This window comes from Narcine bancroftii, chromosome 11 (assembly GCF_036971445.1).
Source record: "Narcine bancroftii isolate sNarBan1 chromosome 11, sNarBan1.hap1, whole genome shotgun sequence".
Lineage (NCBI taxonomy): Eukaryota > Metazoa > Chordata > Chondrichthyes > Torpediniformes > Narcinidae > Narcine > Narcine bancroftii.
The window spans coordinates 6,944,056-6,963,056 of NC_091479.1; the positions used below are offsets into that span (position 1 = coordinate 6,944,056).

A 19,001-nucleotide genomic window follows, 5' to 3' on the forward strand; every position below is an offset into this window, starting at 1 on the left:
AACAGATTAAAGTAATAAATACAGTACAAATAGACCGAGACAGACGTGTTGGAGCTGCTGAACCTCACCACACTAAACAGTGGTCACAACTGGAGCTCGTTTGGCTGCTGGAGGAACGTTGACTCAAGGTCTAAAAATTAGAGTCCACGCTCCAAACACTTTTTTTTTTTTTTTTTAATTTTTTATTTTTCACACCATAAATCACAATAGCCATGATATACACTTTTTCTTTTCCACACATTTACAGTGACTTTTCACGCTCCAAACACTTTGACACAATTGGGACAGGACACATTCCCGAGATTAACCATCTCTAAATGTGCAAATGGTCAGGCACAGACAAGTGCGGCTGTGGAAGAGGCAGGTAGAGGGTTCCCAGAGGATAGTTCTGAAGGATGATCAGTGTTTATTCATGTCTTCGTGAATGTTCTTGTGATGAGAGTGAGGACTAAAGGTAGGTACGTGCAAACTGTCCAAGGCACAGGAAACCATTCCATTTGGAGGGAGAGAAGAAACTAAGCAGCCATAGGGGGGTCAGAATAATAACTGAGGGAAGAGACCCTGTTTTCCACACAGTGGTGCAGAAGGATGCATTGCTGCGTTGACTCTTCTGGACTGAAAAACTTGGGAGTGGGGAGGAAAGGATCCAGTTATCGTAATAAACTGGATTGCCAGGAGCTTGAGGCAAAACTGAAATGCAGATCCACAAACCTTAAAAATCTCAGGATTATTACCTGGTCCATATGCAAATCGGCAAGGGTAAATAGGATTATGGAAAAACAAAGTGTCATGTGGTCGAAATGGATTTTATTCAAAGTCACAGGCGCCAGAACTGAGGAAGGAGAGAGCTAATCAATGGGATAGGCTTCACCGGAATCCAGAAACAGTAACTTCAAAAACTGCTTGAAAAGGGTTAGAAACAGAGCTTTAAGCTAAACAGAAGGGACTTGGCGTCATGGGGTGGGGGGATGGAGCCATTCATGGACCATGCCCACCCCTCCCCCCCATCCACCCTAATATCACTATGGGGTTGCAGTCCACACCGGGTGACACCATCAGAGGAGGTATCACCAAATTAATCACGTGGTTTAGTCCCCATGTGCTATAACCACGCACATTTGTCTGAAATGCTGGGTGGGGGGGGGGGGGAGAAAGTGTGATGGCGCAGCGGACAGAGGAGGTCCGCAGCAGGTATGGCACTGCTTTCCTCCCCCACCGTTGAGTGAGTTCTCCAATGGCAGTTTGTGCCCCCACCCCCACGGTTATCCTAATGCCCTGCGAATAGATATCTTCTCACATCAACCCTGATTTATGGATGTTTAATATGGCAAGAGGAAGTGAGAGAGTGGTGTCACAGAATAGTGAGGGGTAAATCGGCAAGTGGTGTGACAGGCTGGGGCAGAAAATTTAAACAGATGTCTGCAATACCAAGCAAATTCGGTTAGTAAAATCTGTCCAAAAAATCCAAGTTTCTTTGAATGCAAGCAGCATTTGCCATGAGTTGACAGCACACAGATCAACACATGAATAAAATCTAATACATACAATAGAGACATGGTTGGAGGGTGACAAGGACTGGGTCCAGCCAAAAGTGAAAGGAGGGGTGTCAGAGCATTAATGTGGAATTGGTTTGGATTGAACTCATGAACACAAGGGGAAAGGAAAACATGGTGGGAGCACAGGCCCCACCACCCCCAAAATGTAACTTTTTGATTGGGAGGAGCCCATCTGCTGAAAACACTTTGAAGGCTTCAGAAAGACTGATTTTTTTTTTAAATGTCTTTTCAAGCTGTAGGGAGACAAACTCCAGTGATTGGTTCCTGGCCTCTACTTGTTAACTAATTATATTAATGCCCCAAAGAAGAGAACGAAGTGCAAGGAATTCAAGTTTGACAGTGATACAGAAATAGGTGGGAGGGAATGTTATGATGAGGACATTATAATTCTACAAAGATACTTAGATATATTGAGGGATTGGGTGAAAACCTGGCAAATATAGATTAAAGTGGAGAAGTGCGACGTCACTGATGTCACAGAGAGGAACGATTACAGTAAAAGTCCTAAAATCCAGACTGCTCAGGGATCGGGTTGGTCTGGGTTTTCAGATTTTCCAGATTCTTGGGCAGTACACTAATGGCGCTTACTCAATGCATGCACGCACACTATAATTGTAGTAAAGTCCAGATTCTCGGGTGGTCCAGATTTCTGGTATCAAGATTTTTGGACTTTTACTGTATCTAAATTGAGAGAGATGACTGAGCCAGGGGATCGAGTGCAGAGCATGAATCGCAAAATGTTTAAGAGGAGGGATGTTGAGTTACCAAACCAGGAAGACTATGAAGCTTTGGTTCCATAAGAAAAGCTCAGCCATCATCTCACACAGCTGTCAATCAGCAACTCTCAGTACTTACTTGCACTCCTCATCCAGTAGATGGAGTAAGCCTGTGGGCTTCTTGCTGATGAGATTAATGCAACCACTGTTGTCGATGTAATCGATATTGTGCCAACTGATGTCTTCTCCTCTGTACTCTGCCTGTGGCACAAAATATTCAGTTGAGATTACAGACATTCAAATCGAATACAGAATCCAAAGGACGAGGAAATGATTGATCGTGGAAAATGCTTTACTATTTCACTCTTTCTTCCTCAGCCTTTCCTGTGAATATCTTTAATGCAGAGTGGACAGGTAATGATTTTTGTTGTAATCTGCACATTCAACATTATTCCCAATCTATTGTAAATTTAACTTTTTTTAAATTTAAACACACAACACAGTAACAAGACCTTCCAGCCCACAACCCCATGCTGTCCCAATTAACCTACTGCCCCTGTACATTTTAAATGGTAGGAAGAAATCGAAGTCCCAGGAGGGAGCCAACGCAGAAACTCCTGACAGATAGCACGGGATTCAAACCTGGGCCGCTGACCCTGTAAAAGTGTGGGGGGAACCACCAAGGCAAGCTCACGTTGATATGTTTCTCAAGCCACTATTCCAGCTGTTGAGAAAAATTCCAACAGGCTTGGTGATATTCATGGCCCCTTCCAATGCCACGAGCAACCAGGAGAGAAGTGGAAATCATTTTTCAAATTTTTTTAAGAAAAACTTTCTTGATTTTTCACTTTACACCATTCTGCTGGGGAAAGACAGAAAAGGCAATATATCTGATAAACTTATCCTGAGGGTTACATATATTTTGGAGTTTTTGATTCATACCGTGAATCAAAAAAAATAAGGGTAAGACTAGATCTTATCTGGAAGAGTGAGTACATCCCATCACATTAAAAACATTTACGTCATATGAAAATGAGATAGAAAAGGTCACCGCGCCTCTTCAAATTTCACTGATGAATCAAATACATGACATCTCATTTTTTTCTGAACTTAAGCAGGACATAATATGAGAAAACCAGTGAAACACTGTTGGAGATTTAGAGTCTTTCCATTCGAATAGGATGGCTCTTCCAGCTATTTAGACATACAGGCCATTTCGGCCCATGAGCCCAATTTACACCCCATTAACCTACACCCCGATATGTTTTGAAGGGTGGGAGGAAACTGGAACCCCTCCCCAGAGAAAACCCATGCAGACATGGGGAGAACGTACAAACTCCTCACAGCTAGTGCAGGATTCAAACTGGCGTTCCGCTAACCACTCTGCCAACCGTGCTGCCCAATAAGGATTAGATATTTCCTCATTGATCTTGGAAAAACGAAATGGAAGAGAAATATGGGAATCATTTAATATCAGCAAAATAATCTTGTAGGAGAAATTGGTGGGGCAGTCCAAATGCCAGTTCCACTTATTCAAGTAATCATCACAGATTTCACACCATTACCAAAACAGATACAAGGAACTCCCCAACAGTTGTCCCTCAACCATTTCTAAGAACACCAGTTGTCACACTGCAATTTATTCAGTGTTGTTAGGTTCAAAATGAATACTGTCCAGCCCGTAACTTGCAGTGCCTACAGAATTGATTTATTTCTTTTGTACTGAAATATATAAATGAACATTTTTATCCCTTCTGTAAAGTTGACTCTCCTCATCCCCCAATCATTCAGCAAATTTAAACACCATTGAAACACTTCTCCACTACACAGTGTGCATTTCCTAAGTGATTCTGGAGAGAAAGGGCATCACATGGAGTTATCGCTGCCATGTATGACCTCATCTACAATTCATTTCTCTCCTTTAAGGTTCCAAGCTGTTTGCCAAAGTGACACTGGCCCATTTCCAGCCAACAAAATAACAGCAATGTATTGTGTTTTTGTGTTCCAGCAAGTTGTAGTTTTTTTTAAATCAGCCTCTGGTCTCATAGGGTTTATTAATATGAAAGGCATTTGTAACATTTCCATGCATGGCCTGCATTTCCTGGAATTTATTGAAACAAAAAAAATGTCGAAAAGCAAATTACACCTCACAGATAAGACTTTTAATCGCCTGTTTCGAATATAAATGTCACAAAATACAAAATCTTTTTCTAAAACACTACCATCAAATAGCAGGTTTATCAACTAATAAATGAAGCGGCTAAAAGATAGCCTAACGAGGAGATAACACCATCCAATGACAATGCTTTACCATTTAAGGAGACTCACATGAATTAATATTGCAGCACTCCCTCGAGACATGTGGTTAAGGATCTGGCAAGGCTGTAAACTGCTTAGCACCATTAGTGTTTGGGTCGCAGATGGCCTGAAAGCTTTTAAACTATTTGTAATTCTCAAAGCAAACTCAGGCAAGTGCACAGACAGTGCAGCGAGACCGTTCTGGGCAACCAGCATCTTTATGTTCTCTCAATCACACAGCCAAGTTTAACTCTACTATTATTTGGAACTGCTTTGCTTGAACAGTTTTCAAAGCTTAAAGATAAAGCATAATCCTACTTGACCTCCACATGACACACACAAAATCAGGACATGGTTCATTTTATCTTTTTTTTGGTGATGACAGTCAAGTGGTTCCAAGCTTAAAATTCATTATTTTCCCCTATTAGTATTCAAGATATTTTATTCACTGCTCTCAAGTATTTCTGAATACAGCACAATTATTCCAGGAGATATAAAACAAGGTCCCCCTTCAAAGTACATGATCAGATGCTGGCCCTTTTATGATGCAAATCCTTTGAATCTACTTGGCACGTCTGCCTTCAAATCAATTCCGGCAAGTTATTTATTAAATCTGATGCCCTGGAATTAAATCAATCTCATCCTTTTACGTTTGAGACAAAATTCACGTTGCGGCTATTTGCACAAGCCTCTTTCGGTGAAACTCTGGATCGACATGCAACACTGCTACCTCCAAACCCACTCCCCATCATGGTCTTCACCTCTCAGACCCCTCCACCATCAGAATCCCACAAACTCAATCAGGGATTCATTGAAAGATTCTTATTTTTGGACCTCATTAATTTCCTCTTCGTAGTGCAGTTTGTTTACATTTCTTTATTTGTTTCCATGAGTACAGTTTTTTTTTTATTGCACGACAATTAAGTGGTAATTCTGCCACACCTGCAGGAAAAAGAATCTCAAGGTTGTACGTCCTCTGTCAATAAATCTGGAATTGACCACGGAAAACCAAGTTTCACAACATGGAAACGGGTCCCTCAAATTGCTTTCAAATCTTTTCCTTCTCACCTAATATCAATGGTCTTTTGTTTATTCCCCTATGCTGGGAAACAGATCATTTATCCTATTTATGCCTCTCATCAATCTCCACCAATCCAATCCCGATCACCCAAGCCCTCCAGTCCTGGCAACATCCTCATGGATCTTTTCTGCACCCTGTCCACCAATTGGTCAAGAGATTAACAAGGGAGGGATGGGCAGGGAAAGGAGTACAGACTGGACTCTATAAGATTCTGAGAGACAAAGATAGGGTGAACAGCCGGTGCCTGTTTCCCAGGACGAGATCAGCAAACACCAGAGGACATATGTTCAAAGTGAAGGGAAGGAAATTTAGGGAGACATCAGGGGTGTTTTATTTTTAAACACAGAATTGTGGGTGCCTGGAATGCATTGCCTGGGGTGGTAGTGGAGACTGGAACATTAGGGGTATTTAAGAGACTCTTTGACAGGCACATGGATGAAATAAAAATTGAGAGTTACAGGATAGGGAGGGTTTAGTTTTTTTTTTCCAAAAGGAATATATGGGTCGGCAAAACATCAAAGGCTGAAGGGTCAGTACTGTGCTGGAGTGTTCTCAGAATATGAAAAATAAAAAGAAAATGAAAATGGTAAAAATGTTTGTGAAATAGCCAGGACAGTGTAAACAAATTGCCCTCAAGTTGAAGGACATTTCTGATTCAGCTACTGATAATAAATAACAAGGAAATTTGTCCTTATTTTGCAGTGTTGAGCTCACTGCTCAACACCGTTAAAACACCACCGATCGGGACCGGGGTTCGAATCCAAATGCTGCAAGGAATTTCCACGTTCTCCCCGTGTCTGCGTGGGTTTTCCCCAGGAACTCGGTTTTCCTCCTACCCTTCAAAATGTACTGGGGTTGTAGGTCAATTGGGTACAAATTGGGGGGCACGGGCTCGTGGGCCAAAAGGGCCTGTTACCGTGCTTTTCATAGGATAATTTGATACGAGTTATGAAAACCAGAAACAAGTGAAAGGCACAATAGCACGATCAAAGGCAACAATAATATTCTCAAAGGGATGAGGCAGGAGGTTGGATCCCTGAACTCTGGTATAACGGCCTGGCTAATATTAGTAGAGCAAAGGAAATCGAGGATATGGAAGAGGCCAGACATTGAAAGTCAGAAAAGGTTTGGGGAAATTAATGAAGGAAAGGAAGACAACACAAGCAGGAGAATTTGAAATTCAAATCACTGCTGCTTGGTTTGGAGACACTGAAGCAGATAAAAATTTATAGCCTGTGTCCTTGTCTTTTAGAGATGAATCAATTTGGTAGATTAAAAACTAGGTCAGCCTATTAGTTATGTACAAAATACAACTCCTTGCTCTTCCCCGTGAATGTTCATTTCAACACAGAAATCACAATCGCCAACACATTTTTACCAAAGTGTAAATTAAAATTGCTCTCAACTCACTGTCATTTAGAAGCCAAAATCATATTCACTGAAATATTCAGTGAGGAAAGAGCATTGGACCCATGCCAGTTAGATACCATTCTAATATAAAAGTCTGCAGACACCGTGGTTGAAGTAAAAACCCCATCGCTGGAGAAACTCAGCAGTTCAAACAGTGTCTTTTATATAGCAAAGGTAAAGATATAGAACCCACATTTCGGGCTGGAGAACCACAAGGTAGAGAACCACGAAAGTTTTGCAGAGACCAATTGTAGTTTAAAACACACTGAACTCAGCCGGACTTTTCAGTGTCCATAAAAAGCCAAGACATATTGGCAAAGTTTCCGGCCTGAGCCCTTCATCAAGGAATAAGCAGAATCCTTATTGCTTATTCCTTGAAGAAGGGCTCAGGCCCGAAACGTTGGTTTCGTATCTTTATCTTCCACCTGGTGGGTTTCTCCAGCATCGTGTTTTTACCAGCTAGGTACCACCCCATTTACTCTAATGTCATTTTTTTAAAATTCTCCTACATTCTCATCAACTTCAAGATTTTGACATTCATTTACACACAAAGCAAATTTACTGCAGTCAATTAATCTATCAATCCACACATTTTTGGGTTGGGAAAGGAAAATGGAGCACCCAGAGGAAACCAACTCCGTGTCAGTGCTTTGAATTAAAGCCTGATGCTGTGAGCAGCAAGCCCCATAAGCTCGGCTACTGGGCTGTCTGAAAATCTTAAAATTATACACATCACAAAAGACAGCGCTCAACTTTAGAGCAACAATGGATGACTTCACTGGCCGCTTTGCAAAAGAATTTTTGGGAGAGGGATGATAAAACTATGATAGAGGAACAAGATGGCCTGGTTCAGCACCTGTTGGGAATACAATCGGGCACATTGGCTCCTGGCTCAGTATCATATTCAAAAATGAATTTATCAACCGACATCACAGCAAATATGATCGAAGACAATATATAAAGAAGGTGGGTCACCCTGCAGTTTGATATTAACATGTGCCCCAATGTTCTATGTTTCACAACCAAATCAAACTTGTTTATCAAGGTGTGCATTTGGGCAAAGTATGCATGTTGTATGTACCTCTTTACACCCTTGTGTGTACTTTTTAGTTTATTCTTTCACAAAATGTAAATGTAAACCTTTACTGTCTGCCCCTAAATACATGAAGAAAAGCAGCTCACAGTGACACACAGAAGATAACAGGCCGTGGTGGAAGATCTCCTTTCACTGAAGGATATAATGGTATTCCAGATCGTGAATGATTTTTCTTTTCTCTCATTATGACAAAGGGTGACCTTGATTCGAGGGAGGGGAAAGATCAGATTAAAAACTAAAGATCTGAAATAGTTTTTTTTAATTTTAATATAACAGTCCAATAAATGGATCTGACATGGCTGCATTATGTTTATCTCTAGATTGTTATTATAATGTAGTTATGCGTTTTTCATTTTTTTTCTACTTTTTCTCCCTTCTGTGTATTTACTTGTAAACAATTGACTCAATTATGAAATAGTCACTGAATATAAATGCTCAAATCTTAAACTTGATAAAAATATTAAAAAAAGGATATTGGTCAACCAAGTGAGATTGAGGGTTCACACCTGAAACACTGGTTCCCTTTTACTTCCTGTAGATGCCATGTGACCTGTTGAGTTTCACCAGCATTTTTGTGTATGTTACAAAATAATAGTCAAAAATTTTAGCGTTTAATCAGATTGGTTACCAGGAAATTGCCAGGAAAGTTGACAAAGAAAAGGCTGTGGTGATGTTGTCCACATGGACTTCCATCATGTCTTTGACAAGATGCCACGTAGGAGATTAGTCAGGAAGGCTCAGGCGCTTGGTATTCATGGTGAGGTAGTAAACTGGATTTGACATTGGCCATGCAGGAGAAGCTAGAGTGTGGTGCTGGATGACTGATTCTCAGACTGGAGGTCTGTGACTCGTGGTATGTCTCAGGGATCAGTACTAGTACCATTGTTGTTTGTCGTCGATATCAATGAACTGGATGATAATGTGATGAATTGGATCAGCAAGTTTGCAGATGACACTAAGATTGGAGGCGTTGTGGACAGCAAGGAAGGTTTTCAAAGCTCTCAGAGGGGACCTCAAGCAGCAGGAAAAATGAGCTGAAAAATGGCAGAAAAGGGGAGGTGTTTCTTTTTGGAAGGACTTGTTCGGGAAATTGTCAGGCATTGAGGAGAGGGATCTGGGAATACAGATACATCATTCCTTGAAAGTGGAATCACAGGTGGAGAGTGTTGAAAAGAGAGTTTTTGGCATATGGGCCTTTATAAATCAAAGTACTGAATGTTGGAGTTGGGATGTGATGGCAAAGTTGGATAAGACATTGGTGAGGCTAAATTTGGAGTGTTGTGTGCAATTTTGGTCACATAACTGTGGGAGGGATGTCTTCTGTTTTTTTTAAACTTTAACCGGAGAGGGCTGGAGTTCCCCGACCGGCCACTACTCCATCAGGTGACTCCCTAGGAAGGATGTCTTTAAGATTGAAAGAGTGCAGAGAAGATTTGCTAGGATATTGCCTGGACTTCAGGAACAAAGTTACAGGGAAGGGTTTCCTTTAGCTTGGAAGAATGAGGGGAGATTTGATAAAGGTTTTTTAAATTATGAGGGGGGTAGACAGAGTAAATGTAGGTCGGCTTTTTCCACTGAGGGTGGGTGAGATACAAACCAGAGGACGTGGGTTAAGGGTGAAAGGGGAAAGGTTTGGGGGAAACATTGGTGGGGGGGTGGGGGGGAGAGGAGGAACTTCTTCACACAGAGAGTGGTGGGAGTGTGAAATGAGCTGCCAACTGAAATGGTGAATACGGGCTCAACTTTAACACTTAAGAAGAATTTGAGCAGCTACGTGGATGGGAGGGCTATGGACTGGGTGCAGGTCAGTGGGACGAGGCAGAAAAATAGTTTGGCACAGACTAGAAGGGCCGAAGGGTCTGTTCCTGTACTGTAATGTTCAAGTTCTAACAACAGTCCAGTTGTTTTATGGTCACCATTATTGATATTCTGATTGCCAAATGATTTAATCACTTGAATTTAAATTCCCAGCTGCAGTTGTGGGATCCAAATTTACTTTCCCATTTAAATGCACACCCTCATTTGAGCTTTCTCAGCTGAAGTTGGAGCTCCTCTGACGACAACATTATTGCCCTGCACCCTGGGTAAAGGAGGGAGAGCACAGAGTCCCAATAGGTCAGACCTCGTATGTGTGTACATGTTATCAAAACATTAACACTCTCAATGCAGGTCAATCCTTAATTGCCCCAAGCCAATAGGTCTCATCATATTTAATGCTCTGCGAGTTCTCATAATGACTCTGCTAAGGACTGGAAGAGCCACTTGTATTTGTCATCGTCCAACTGGAGCATGCACCAGTTATAGTTGAGGCTGAATACATCTTCACACTGAAGTTGACACTGCAAAACTCTACATGGGCAACCACAAGAGCAATCTTATTTAAAATCTGTTAGGACAATTCTTGGAAACCAACATCTCACAAGGGCTTCAGTTCAAATTAACAGATCTACGACTGACTTCAAGTTTAAATGCGGAACTGCTCACACGAACCACCCGAGACCCTCTTATTCATTAAAAACTATTTATTTATTTATATCTATGACTACTTGTCTTGCATATGTATTGTTTGTCTGTATGTGAGTCAAGTCTGGTTGTGTGTCTGCGTGTTTTGCACCGGGGACCAGAGAACAGTTTCACCGGGCGGTACTTGTACAATCTGATGGCAATAAACTCGACTTGAAATGGTTTCAAATCATTTCAATCATAATTTTTGAATGAAGCAAAAATGAGAGACACAGAACCTAGAAAATAACCCTCAAAAGCATTAGTTTTACATTAAAATGCACACCAAATCATTGGTCACCAAATTACTGACTTCAAGATTATATGATTTAAAATCATGATTTTTAAATATTGAAAAAATGAGTGTGACAGAACCTGAAAAACACACTCTCAAGCATATTAATTTTCCCATTTAAATACACACCCTCATTTGAGCTTTCTCAGCTGAAGTTGGAGCACCTGTGATGACAACATTATTGCCCTGCACCCTGGGTAAAGGAGGGAGAGCACAGAGTATAATATTGTGATCGGAACAGGACATGCCACAACAGCAGAGGCCTAATAGCCTGAATATGCCTGAGATTGTCTGATCTCAGAAGCTAAGCAGGCTCAGTACCTGGTCGGTACTTGGAGGGGAGGAGACCGCCCGGGAAAACCAGGTGCTGTGGGTTTCTGAGGGGCGCTGGACAAAGTGGCGATTCTCTGTCCACCTTATGGTGGTCAAAAGTTCAAGAATTTCATACATGTGACATTCTGAATGAGGTAATTACGTTCCAATAATGGAACCTTTACCTTTTATTGCAAAATCTCTCAAGTAACATGAAGTTATCAATTCATCACCAGGGGGCAGATTCAAACCTTCAGCAGGGGCTATTAACTGTGACTCTTGGGAGTTCTGAATAATTATGAAATATTGAGAATTGTGTTTCAAATTAATCATCTGAAAGTCTAGTTCCTAGAGATATATGCAAGATGATGACATACAGTGTGGTTCTGGTGCTTTGGCTTGGCTTCGCGGACGAAGATTTATGGAGGGGGTAAAAGTCCACGTCAGCTGCAGGCTCGTTTGTGGCTGACAAGTCCGATGCGGGACAGGCAGACACGGTTGCAGCGGTTGCAGGGGAAAATTGGTTGGTTGGGGTTGGGTGTTGGGTTTTTCCTCCTTTGCCTTTTGTCAGTGAGGTGGGCTCTGCGGTCTTCTTCAAAGGAGGTTGCTGCCCGCCAAACTGTGAGGCGCCAAGATGCACGGTTTGAGGCGATATCAGCCCACTGGCGGTGGTCAATGTGGCAGGCACCAAGAGATTTCTTTAGGCAGTCCTTGTACTTTTTCTTTGGTGCACCTCTGTCACGGTGGCCAGTGGAGAGCTCGCCATATAGCACGATCTTGGGAAGGCGATGGTCCTCCATTCTGGAGACGTGACCCATCCAGCGCAGCTGGATCTTCAGCAGCGTGGACTCGATGCTGTCGACCTCTGCCATCTCGAGTACTTCGACGTTAGGGATGAAAGCGCTCCAATGGATGTTGAGGATGGAGCGGAGACAACGCTGGTGGAAGCGTTCTAGGAGCCGTAGGTGGTGCCGGTAGAGGACCCATAATTCGGAGCCGAACAGGAGTGTGGGTATACGCTTATCTTTGTGAGGTTTTTCAGTTGGTTGTTTTTCCAGACTCTTTTGTGTAGTCTTCCAAAGGCGCTATTTGCCTTGGCGAGTCTGTTGTCTATCTCATTGTCGATCCTTGCATCTGATGAAATGGTGCAGCCGAGATAGGTAAACTGGTTGACCGTTTTGAGTTCTGTGTGCCCGATGGAGATGTGGGGGGGCTGGTAGTCATGGTGGGGAGCTGGCTGATGGAGGACCTCAGTTTTCTTCAGGCTGACTTCCAGGCCAAACATTTTGGCAGTTTCCGCAAAGCAGGACGTCAAGCGCTGAAGAGCTGGCTCTTAATGGGCAACTAAAGCGGCATCGTCTGCAAAGAGTAGTTCACGGACAAGTTTCTCTTGTGTCTTGGTGTGAGCTTGCAGGCGCCTCAGATTGAAGAGACTGCCATCCGTGCGGTACCAGATGTAAACAGCGTCTTCATTGTTGGGGTCTTTCATGGCTTGGTTCAGCATCATGCTGAAGCAGATTGAAAGTTCTGGTGCTACTCAAAGGAAAATGGACCAAAAACAAGTCCACAAACTGCTGGAAAGACTCAACACATGTTCTGATGAAGGGTCACAGACCTGTAACATCAACAATTTCTCTCTCCACCAATGCAACCCAAGCTTCTGAGTCCTCCAAGCATCTTTTAAAGTTTTTTTTCTACTATTAGTTCATGAGAGATGCAAAGATCAACCATCAAGATTTTCTTGATGAATGAATATTTTCTCTGTAAAACATGGTGCAGATCATTGCAAAGAAAAACAATTCTAAAGTTACTCTCAGACATTTTCAATTCTGGGGGCAGCACGGTTGGATAGCAATTAGTGCAACACCTTTTCAGCACCAATAACTGGGACCACGGTTCGAATCCCACGCTGTCTGTAAAGAGTTTGTACTTTCTCCTCGTGTCTGCGTGGGTTTTCCCCCAGGGCCTCCGGTTTCCTCCCTTTGTTCAAAATGTACCAGGGCTTGTAAGTTAATTGGATGGCATGGGCTTGAGGACTGAAAGGGCCTGTTACCGTGCTGTATATCTAAATGTAAACGATTAAATTTAGTCCAAAAAACATGCAAGACCTCCTGGTTAAAATTTACTGCAGTCTACATTTGAGAGCTGTGGGCATGCCTCTGTTTTAATTGAAGGAGCGGATGACTGCACCTCATGCAATGCTGCCTGATGAATGAATTCATTCAGATTGACTAGCATTACGGGCCTACAAAGCAGGACCAGCTGACCAGAATAGACAGAAGGGTTTCTGTAATATTTGACTTCAAAGAACGCAGCTCATGACATAAAATCAAGAACCTGAAATGTCAGCGGTTTCTTTGCCGTGACACAATCTTCAGGTATGCAACAATAAAGTCACCCTCTTCGTATGTGAGCACAGAAGAAAGGAAAACAATACAAAAAGGGCTGATGAGTCAGCATGCAGGAGGGAGTTTGAACTCTTGGTATTGGTGTCCCCATACCGCAGGAAAAAGAACCTCAGGGCTGTACGTGATGGTCATACATATATTCTGACAATAAATCTGATCCTGACTCCCCTGGTTCTGAACATTTCATCTCTGGGAAACATCATGCCCACATCCATCCACCCAGTCAAGATGGTAAGAAGTTTACACATCTCAATGAGATCAACTGCCATTCTTCAATAACTAATATTCATTCTCTATTCACTGTTTATTTTCGTGAGTCAGACAGGACAGGATGACTGCTTTGTTTACCAAAAAGACTTCAGGTGAGTTTGGTGACAATCTGGATTTTTCCGGATCAATTTCAAACGATACCAGTCTTATTTCATATTTTTAAAATTATCTGAAGTGCTATTCCCAGTTTTGGATCTTCTTCTCAGAAAATCCCGAAGAAATCCTGCACTCCTGGATTCTGTGGTGGGTGAAAGAAGAACAGACCCTTCGTGGGTCTGAGCGAAGGATCCCTGACAAGGAGTGCAATTTATGAGGTGTTCTGTGCTGACAAAGAGAACTTTTGTATACTCCTAATGCAACCACTCTTACGTTCTCAAGACCATTCTAAATACTGCTCCTTTGACTTCAATCAGTCACGGGCCAGAGCTTTCCAGGAAGAAGGGGGATATTGTATTTCAAGGAAAAGATCATTGAACATTTTACATGGCCTTCCCAATGGCACCAATTGAGCTTAAATAAGGCCTCAATGCTAAGAATATTGATCTGGGAGTGACAATGACTGTTTCACTAATCCTACGAATTTGGAGAATTCTTCAGAGGCTTTGCTGGAGAGATCTTTCTAGTGGCAAGAGGTGTCTGCTCTTATTCGAAGGCAATGATGAAGTTCATCATATCTACCTGCACCTAGGGCAACTCCCGAGATACGGCACTGCGGTGGAGTAAGAGCTGGTTAGCAGAAGACCTTGGTCGAGCAAGTGTCGAGAGCAAAGCTGAACTTTCAGATGTCTCAAAGGACGAGGTAATGATAACTCAAAAGTATGGCTTTTGCGCACTAGGACTAGAGGGCATATTTTAAGAATACAGGGAAGGCCATTTAAGACAGAAATGAGGAAACTTTTTTTTTAACCCAGAGAATTGTGGATCTGTGGAATACATTGCCACAGAGGGTAGTGGGGGAAGATTTGTTGGATAGATTTAAGAGAGAGTTAGATAAGGCTCTTGTGGGCAGGGGAGTTAAGGGTTATGGGGATAAGGCTGGAAAGAGAAAGATCAGCCATGATCCGCTGAATGGCAGTGCTGGCTCGACGGGCCAATTGGCCTACTCCAGCACCTACTGTCTATTGTCTAAACCCAAATGTCAAGCTCGACTATCAATTTTCAGGTGACCCTGGTTCTGGTACTTCATCATCAAATATTGAACAGTTCCACATTAATTCTGAACATTAGCTCCACTCCCACAGAAAGTTTGCTGGTTGTGAGAGACATTGCTATTGCAAGGAAGACAAGAAAACTGTTGGGCAATGGTGCAGCCTTGCTTGGCTATGGGTTTCTCCAAGACTGGTTCTGGGGCAGAATAACTGATTATGATTCCTGGCTTGCATGCTCAGTTTGCTGGTAATGAGCTTCACTCACAACAGCTTTTCACCCGGTATGGGGACACCAATACCCCTGAGCGTAAACCCCTGAAAAAGGGTAGTGGACCCAGCCCAGGACATCACAGACGAAACCTTCCCCGCCATCAAGAACATCTACAGGGAATGCTGACGTTAGGGAGGTGTCGGTGCCACAAGACCCACACCCCCAGATTCAGGAACAGCTGCTCCCCCTCCGCCATCAGACTCCTCAACCACAAACCCAATCAGGGGCTCATTTAAGGATTCGTGCACTTTGTGCAAGACAGAGAGGGGGAAAAAAAATCAAGAGTCAGTTTGCTTACATTTCTTATTGGTTGACTTGTTGAATTAGTATTTTTTGCACTGCCCACTTAAGATAATTGTGCCTCGTCTTGAATAAAAAAGAATCTCAGGGTTGTATGAGACGTCACATATGAAGTCTGGTGATAAATCTGGATCTGGGAGATGAGGATCATGAACTCAATTTTACCTGTTCCAGTTTGAAGATGTCTTGATTGAAGTAGTGATGAAGTTGCTCATTAGCAAAGTTAATACAGAACTGTTCAAAGCTGTTATTCTCGTAGTCCTCAAAGCCAAAGATATCCAATACACCAATTGAGAGAATCTACAAAAAAAGTTTTCTTTTATTGGCAACTGATGGCATTTATAGACCTGTAAGGTTAACCCAGTTTCTCTTCTCACAGATAGTGCCTGACAGGCTGAGTCTGACCAAGTAGCATTTCCTGTTTTTAAGTCAAGCACGAGAGTCTGCAGACACCGTAGTTGAAGTAAAAACACAATGCTGGAGAAACCCAGCAGGTCAGACAGTGAAATCAGCAATTTCTAAACATGCAGGGTTGCGTAATATTTACAATGTCCACATTCTCACTGAGAATGTATATACAGAAAAATCCGTTATCCAGAATTCTAGCAACAACCTCAAGCAAATGGCAAAAATAATTGTGGAAAATAAATGTGTAAAAAAAAACACAGAAGTAAAAAAATATGGCCCGCCTCGTCATCACTTCTCCATTCACGCATCACGCAGTCTCAAGCAACCGGAAAACTCGCTCATCTGGCATCTGCCAATCCTTGGAGGTGCCAGATACCAAGGGTTTTACTGCACTTTGATATATTGAGGAAAAGAACATGGAAGCAGTTAAATATATTTTGAACTTTATTTACATATAATGATAATCTGGCCAACTGCCTCCTGAAAATGAATCTACCAAATTGTCAATGCGACTCACCTTGTGCTCTTCCAGGTCTCTATTGTTGAGAAGAGCATGGTTAATTCGGAACACAATCCAGTCAAAAAGGGCATCATACAATGACTTTGCCATAGAGTCTCGTACAGTTATTGCCTGCAATAGAAAGAAACAATCAATGATGGGCCATGTTTAGAGTATGAATTGAAAATTATATGACGGTACTTTTCAGATCATTCATTAGCTGATTTTAATTTTTTTACATTTGGGTTAAGAGAATTAAAATAGAAAAAATGCTTCTGTAGCTCCAGTCTTGTTCAACAGTTTGCATGCATCAGCTGTTAAACTGACAATTAATCAGACACTTTAAAGCTTGAACTAATGAGTTCTTTAAAAGAAATACTCCCTTCTGACTAAGCTGGCATATTGACTGATCTGTTTATTAAAACATCAGTCCTGACACATTGGAAGGAATCATACCAGAGCCAAAAGACTATGGGTTCAATTGCATTCCAGACAAGCCCTTAATCAAGGCCAACTGTAATGCAGTCAAGTGAGGTTACCATGTTGGCAGAAGTGTCGCCTTTGAGAAAAGACAGCAAGCCTTGAGTGAGTCGACTATTTTTACTGGTGGTAGAAGGCTCATAGCACTAATCAAAGAAATCTGGGAATGTCCAACTAAATCAGCCAGTCAAAAGCTAATTCACTGCATTTCATGTCATTTCTTTTTTTTTTAATTTTTAAAAAAATTAAATGTAGACAAACAGCACAGTAACAGGCCCTTTCAGCCCACAAGCCCGCGCCACCCAATTACATTCAATTAACCTATAACTTCCGGTACGTTCCCATTGGTGGGAGGGGAGCCCCCAGAGGCAACCCAAGCAGACACAAGGAGAACGTCCAAACTCCTTGCAGACAGCACAGGATTTGAACCCCGGTCCCGATCGCTGGCACACGCCGCCCCATGGTGTTGGCTGCCTCTTCTGGCCAGAAGCAGAACTCAACAGACTCGCAGTGAAACATCATAAGGTATTCTGAGATAAACTGGAAGTATGAATGCATAACAAATGTGGACCAGCTGGCCACATTCAGCCAGGCACAAAATACAAAAAGCTCCAAGTCTTTGACAAGGGTTTGATAACAATTTTAAATAAGTGATTAAGAAATGAAAACCTTTTCTTATGAAAAATACAAAACACGTTTGCATGCTTTAAAAAAATCAAGGGCAAATTAATTGGAATGTTAACAGTTAGTTAAGAGTGTCAAATTTAATCTGGCAGTCTTCTTTTTTTTTTTTATAATCTGGCAGTCTTCTTGAGAGCATATAGGTACCTCACTGGCGCCAATGTAGGGTTCCAAACGTTACCGCCTCGCCAGTCGACCTGTGTAAAGACTTTAACCCTGTGGTCTCCATGTTTTATTGTTGTGCACTGACAGTTAGATGATCTTTTTGTGTTTCATTTTTTTTCTCTGTTTAATAGGACTTGTGTCGAGGGGAAAGGGTGGAGGGAGGATTTCCATTAATGTTGGGTATTTGGTATAATTGTTGATTGTTAAATATATTCAAAATGATAAATTAAATATTCCAAAATTTGCTCGCAACGAGATGAAAAGAAAAAATGCGGATGTCAGAAATCTAAAGCCGCAGCATGTCAGAGCTCTGATCGCATGTAAAGGGAAAAACCTCTGGGTTTTCACTGAAGTCTGCAGCCAAAATCATAACTTCTTTCTCTTTCATTACCACCATGTATTTTTCACATGATATGCTTTCTAATTCAGATTATTTTTAAGGATTTCCTCCAGTATTTTCCAACAAATATTTTTGCATATTATCTGATAAAAGAAAAAAAGTCTTGAAGCCTAGCTTTCTTAATGAAGTTCCAATAAATGGACATCAAATTTGTAACACCTCATTCAGAAACCAAACACGTGATAAGAGCTAATACAACCCAGCCATGCCTGCTGTTGCACTGACAGGAAGGAATGCTACCATTTTACTTCAGCTGTTTCCCATCTGAGAGACGCACCAAAATCCAGCTTAAAACTTTCCAGCATTTCACATTTAAGTTTTATTTACTGCATAGTCGAAGACGATTCCAGAAATTTTAACCTGTGCCACCCAAATTAACCAACAACCCCATCTGTTTTGGACAGTGGGGAGTAAACCAGATCTTTTGAAGATGGCAGCGCTGCCGCTGGTGTGGACTTGTGGAGATGCAGCGGTCCCGCGGGGTCCAACCACCCAATTTGAATGGCCCTTTGAGGGAGCCGATGGTGACTTTCATTGAAATTCCGCAACTGCGAGTCTGTGCCAAAGATGGCAAAGCCTATTAACCGGCAGGGAAGCAGGAGGGCTGGAGCAGGCCACAAGAGGACAGAAAGTTCACGCACCGTCGAAGCGGAAGAAGCGGAGGAGATGACCCACAGGGGCAGCGACCATGGTGGTGGACCAGCG

The 19,001-nt window shown here is 42.2% G+C and overlaps 1 protein-coding gene across 7 annotated transcripts in view; it reads right to left on the reverse strand.

Annotated features, from left to right (window-relative positions):
- Positions 1–19,001, reverse strand: part of myo9aa (myosin IXAa) — a 176,910-nt gene that overhangs the window by 74,437 nt on the left and 83,472 nt on the right. For all 7 annotated transcript variants that reach the window (XM_069902406.1, XM_069902409.1, XM_069902410.1 and 4 more), the window contains exons 10-12: positions 16,589–16,702; positions 15,829–15,963; positions 2,412–2,533 (exon numbers count right to left, since the gene is read on the reverse strand). In XM_069902406.1, coding sequence (XP_069758507.1) covers positions 2,412–2,533; positions 15,829–15,963; positions 16,589–16,702 — 371 coding nt within the window. The remainder of the gene's footprint in view (positions 1–2,411; positions 2,534–15,828; positions 15,964–16,588; positions 16,703–19,001) is intronic.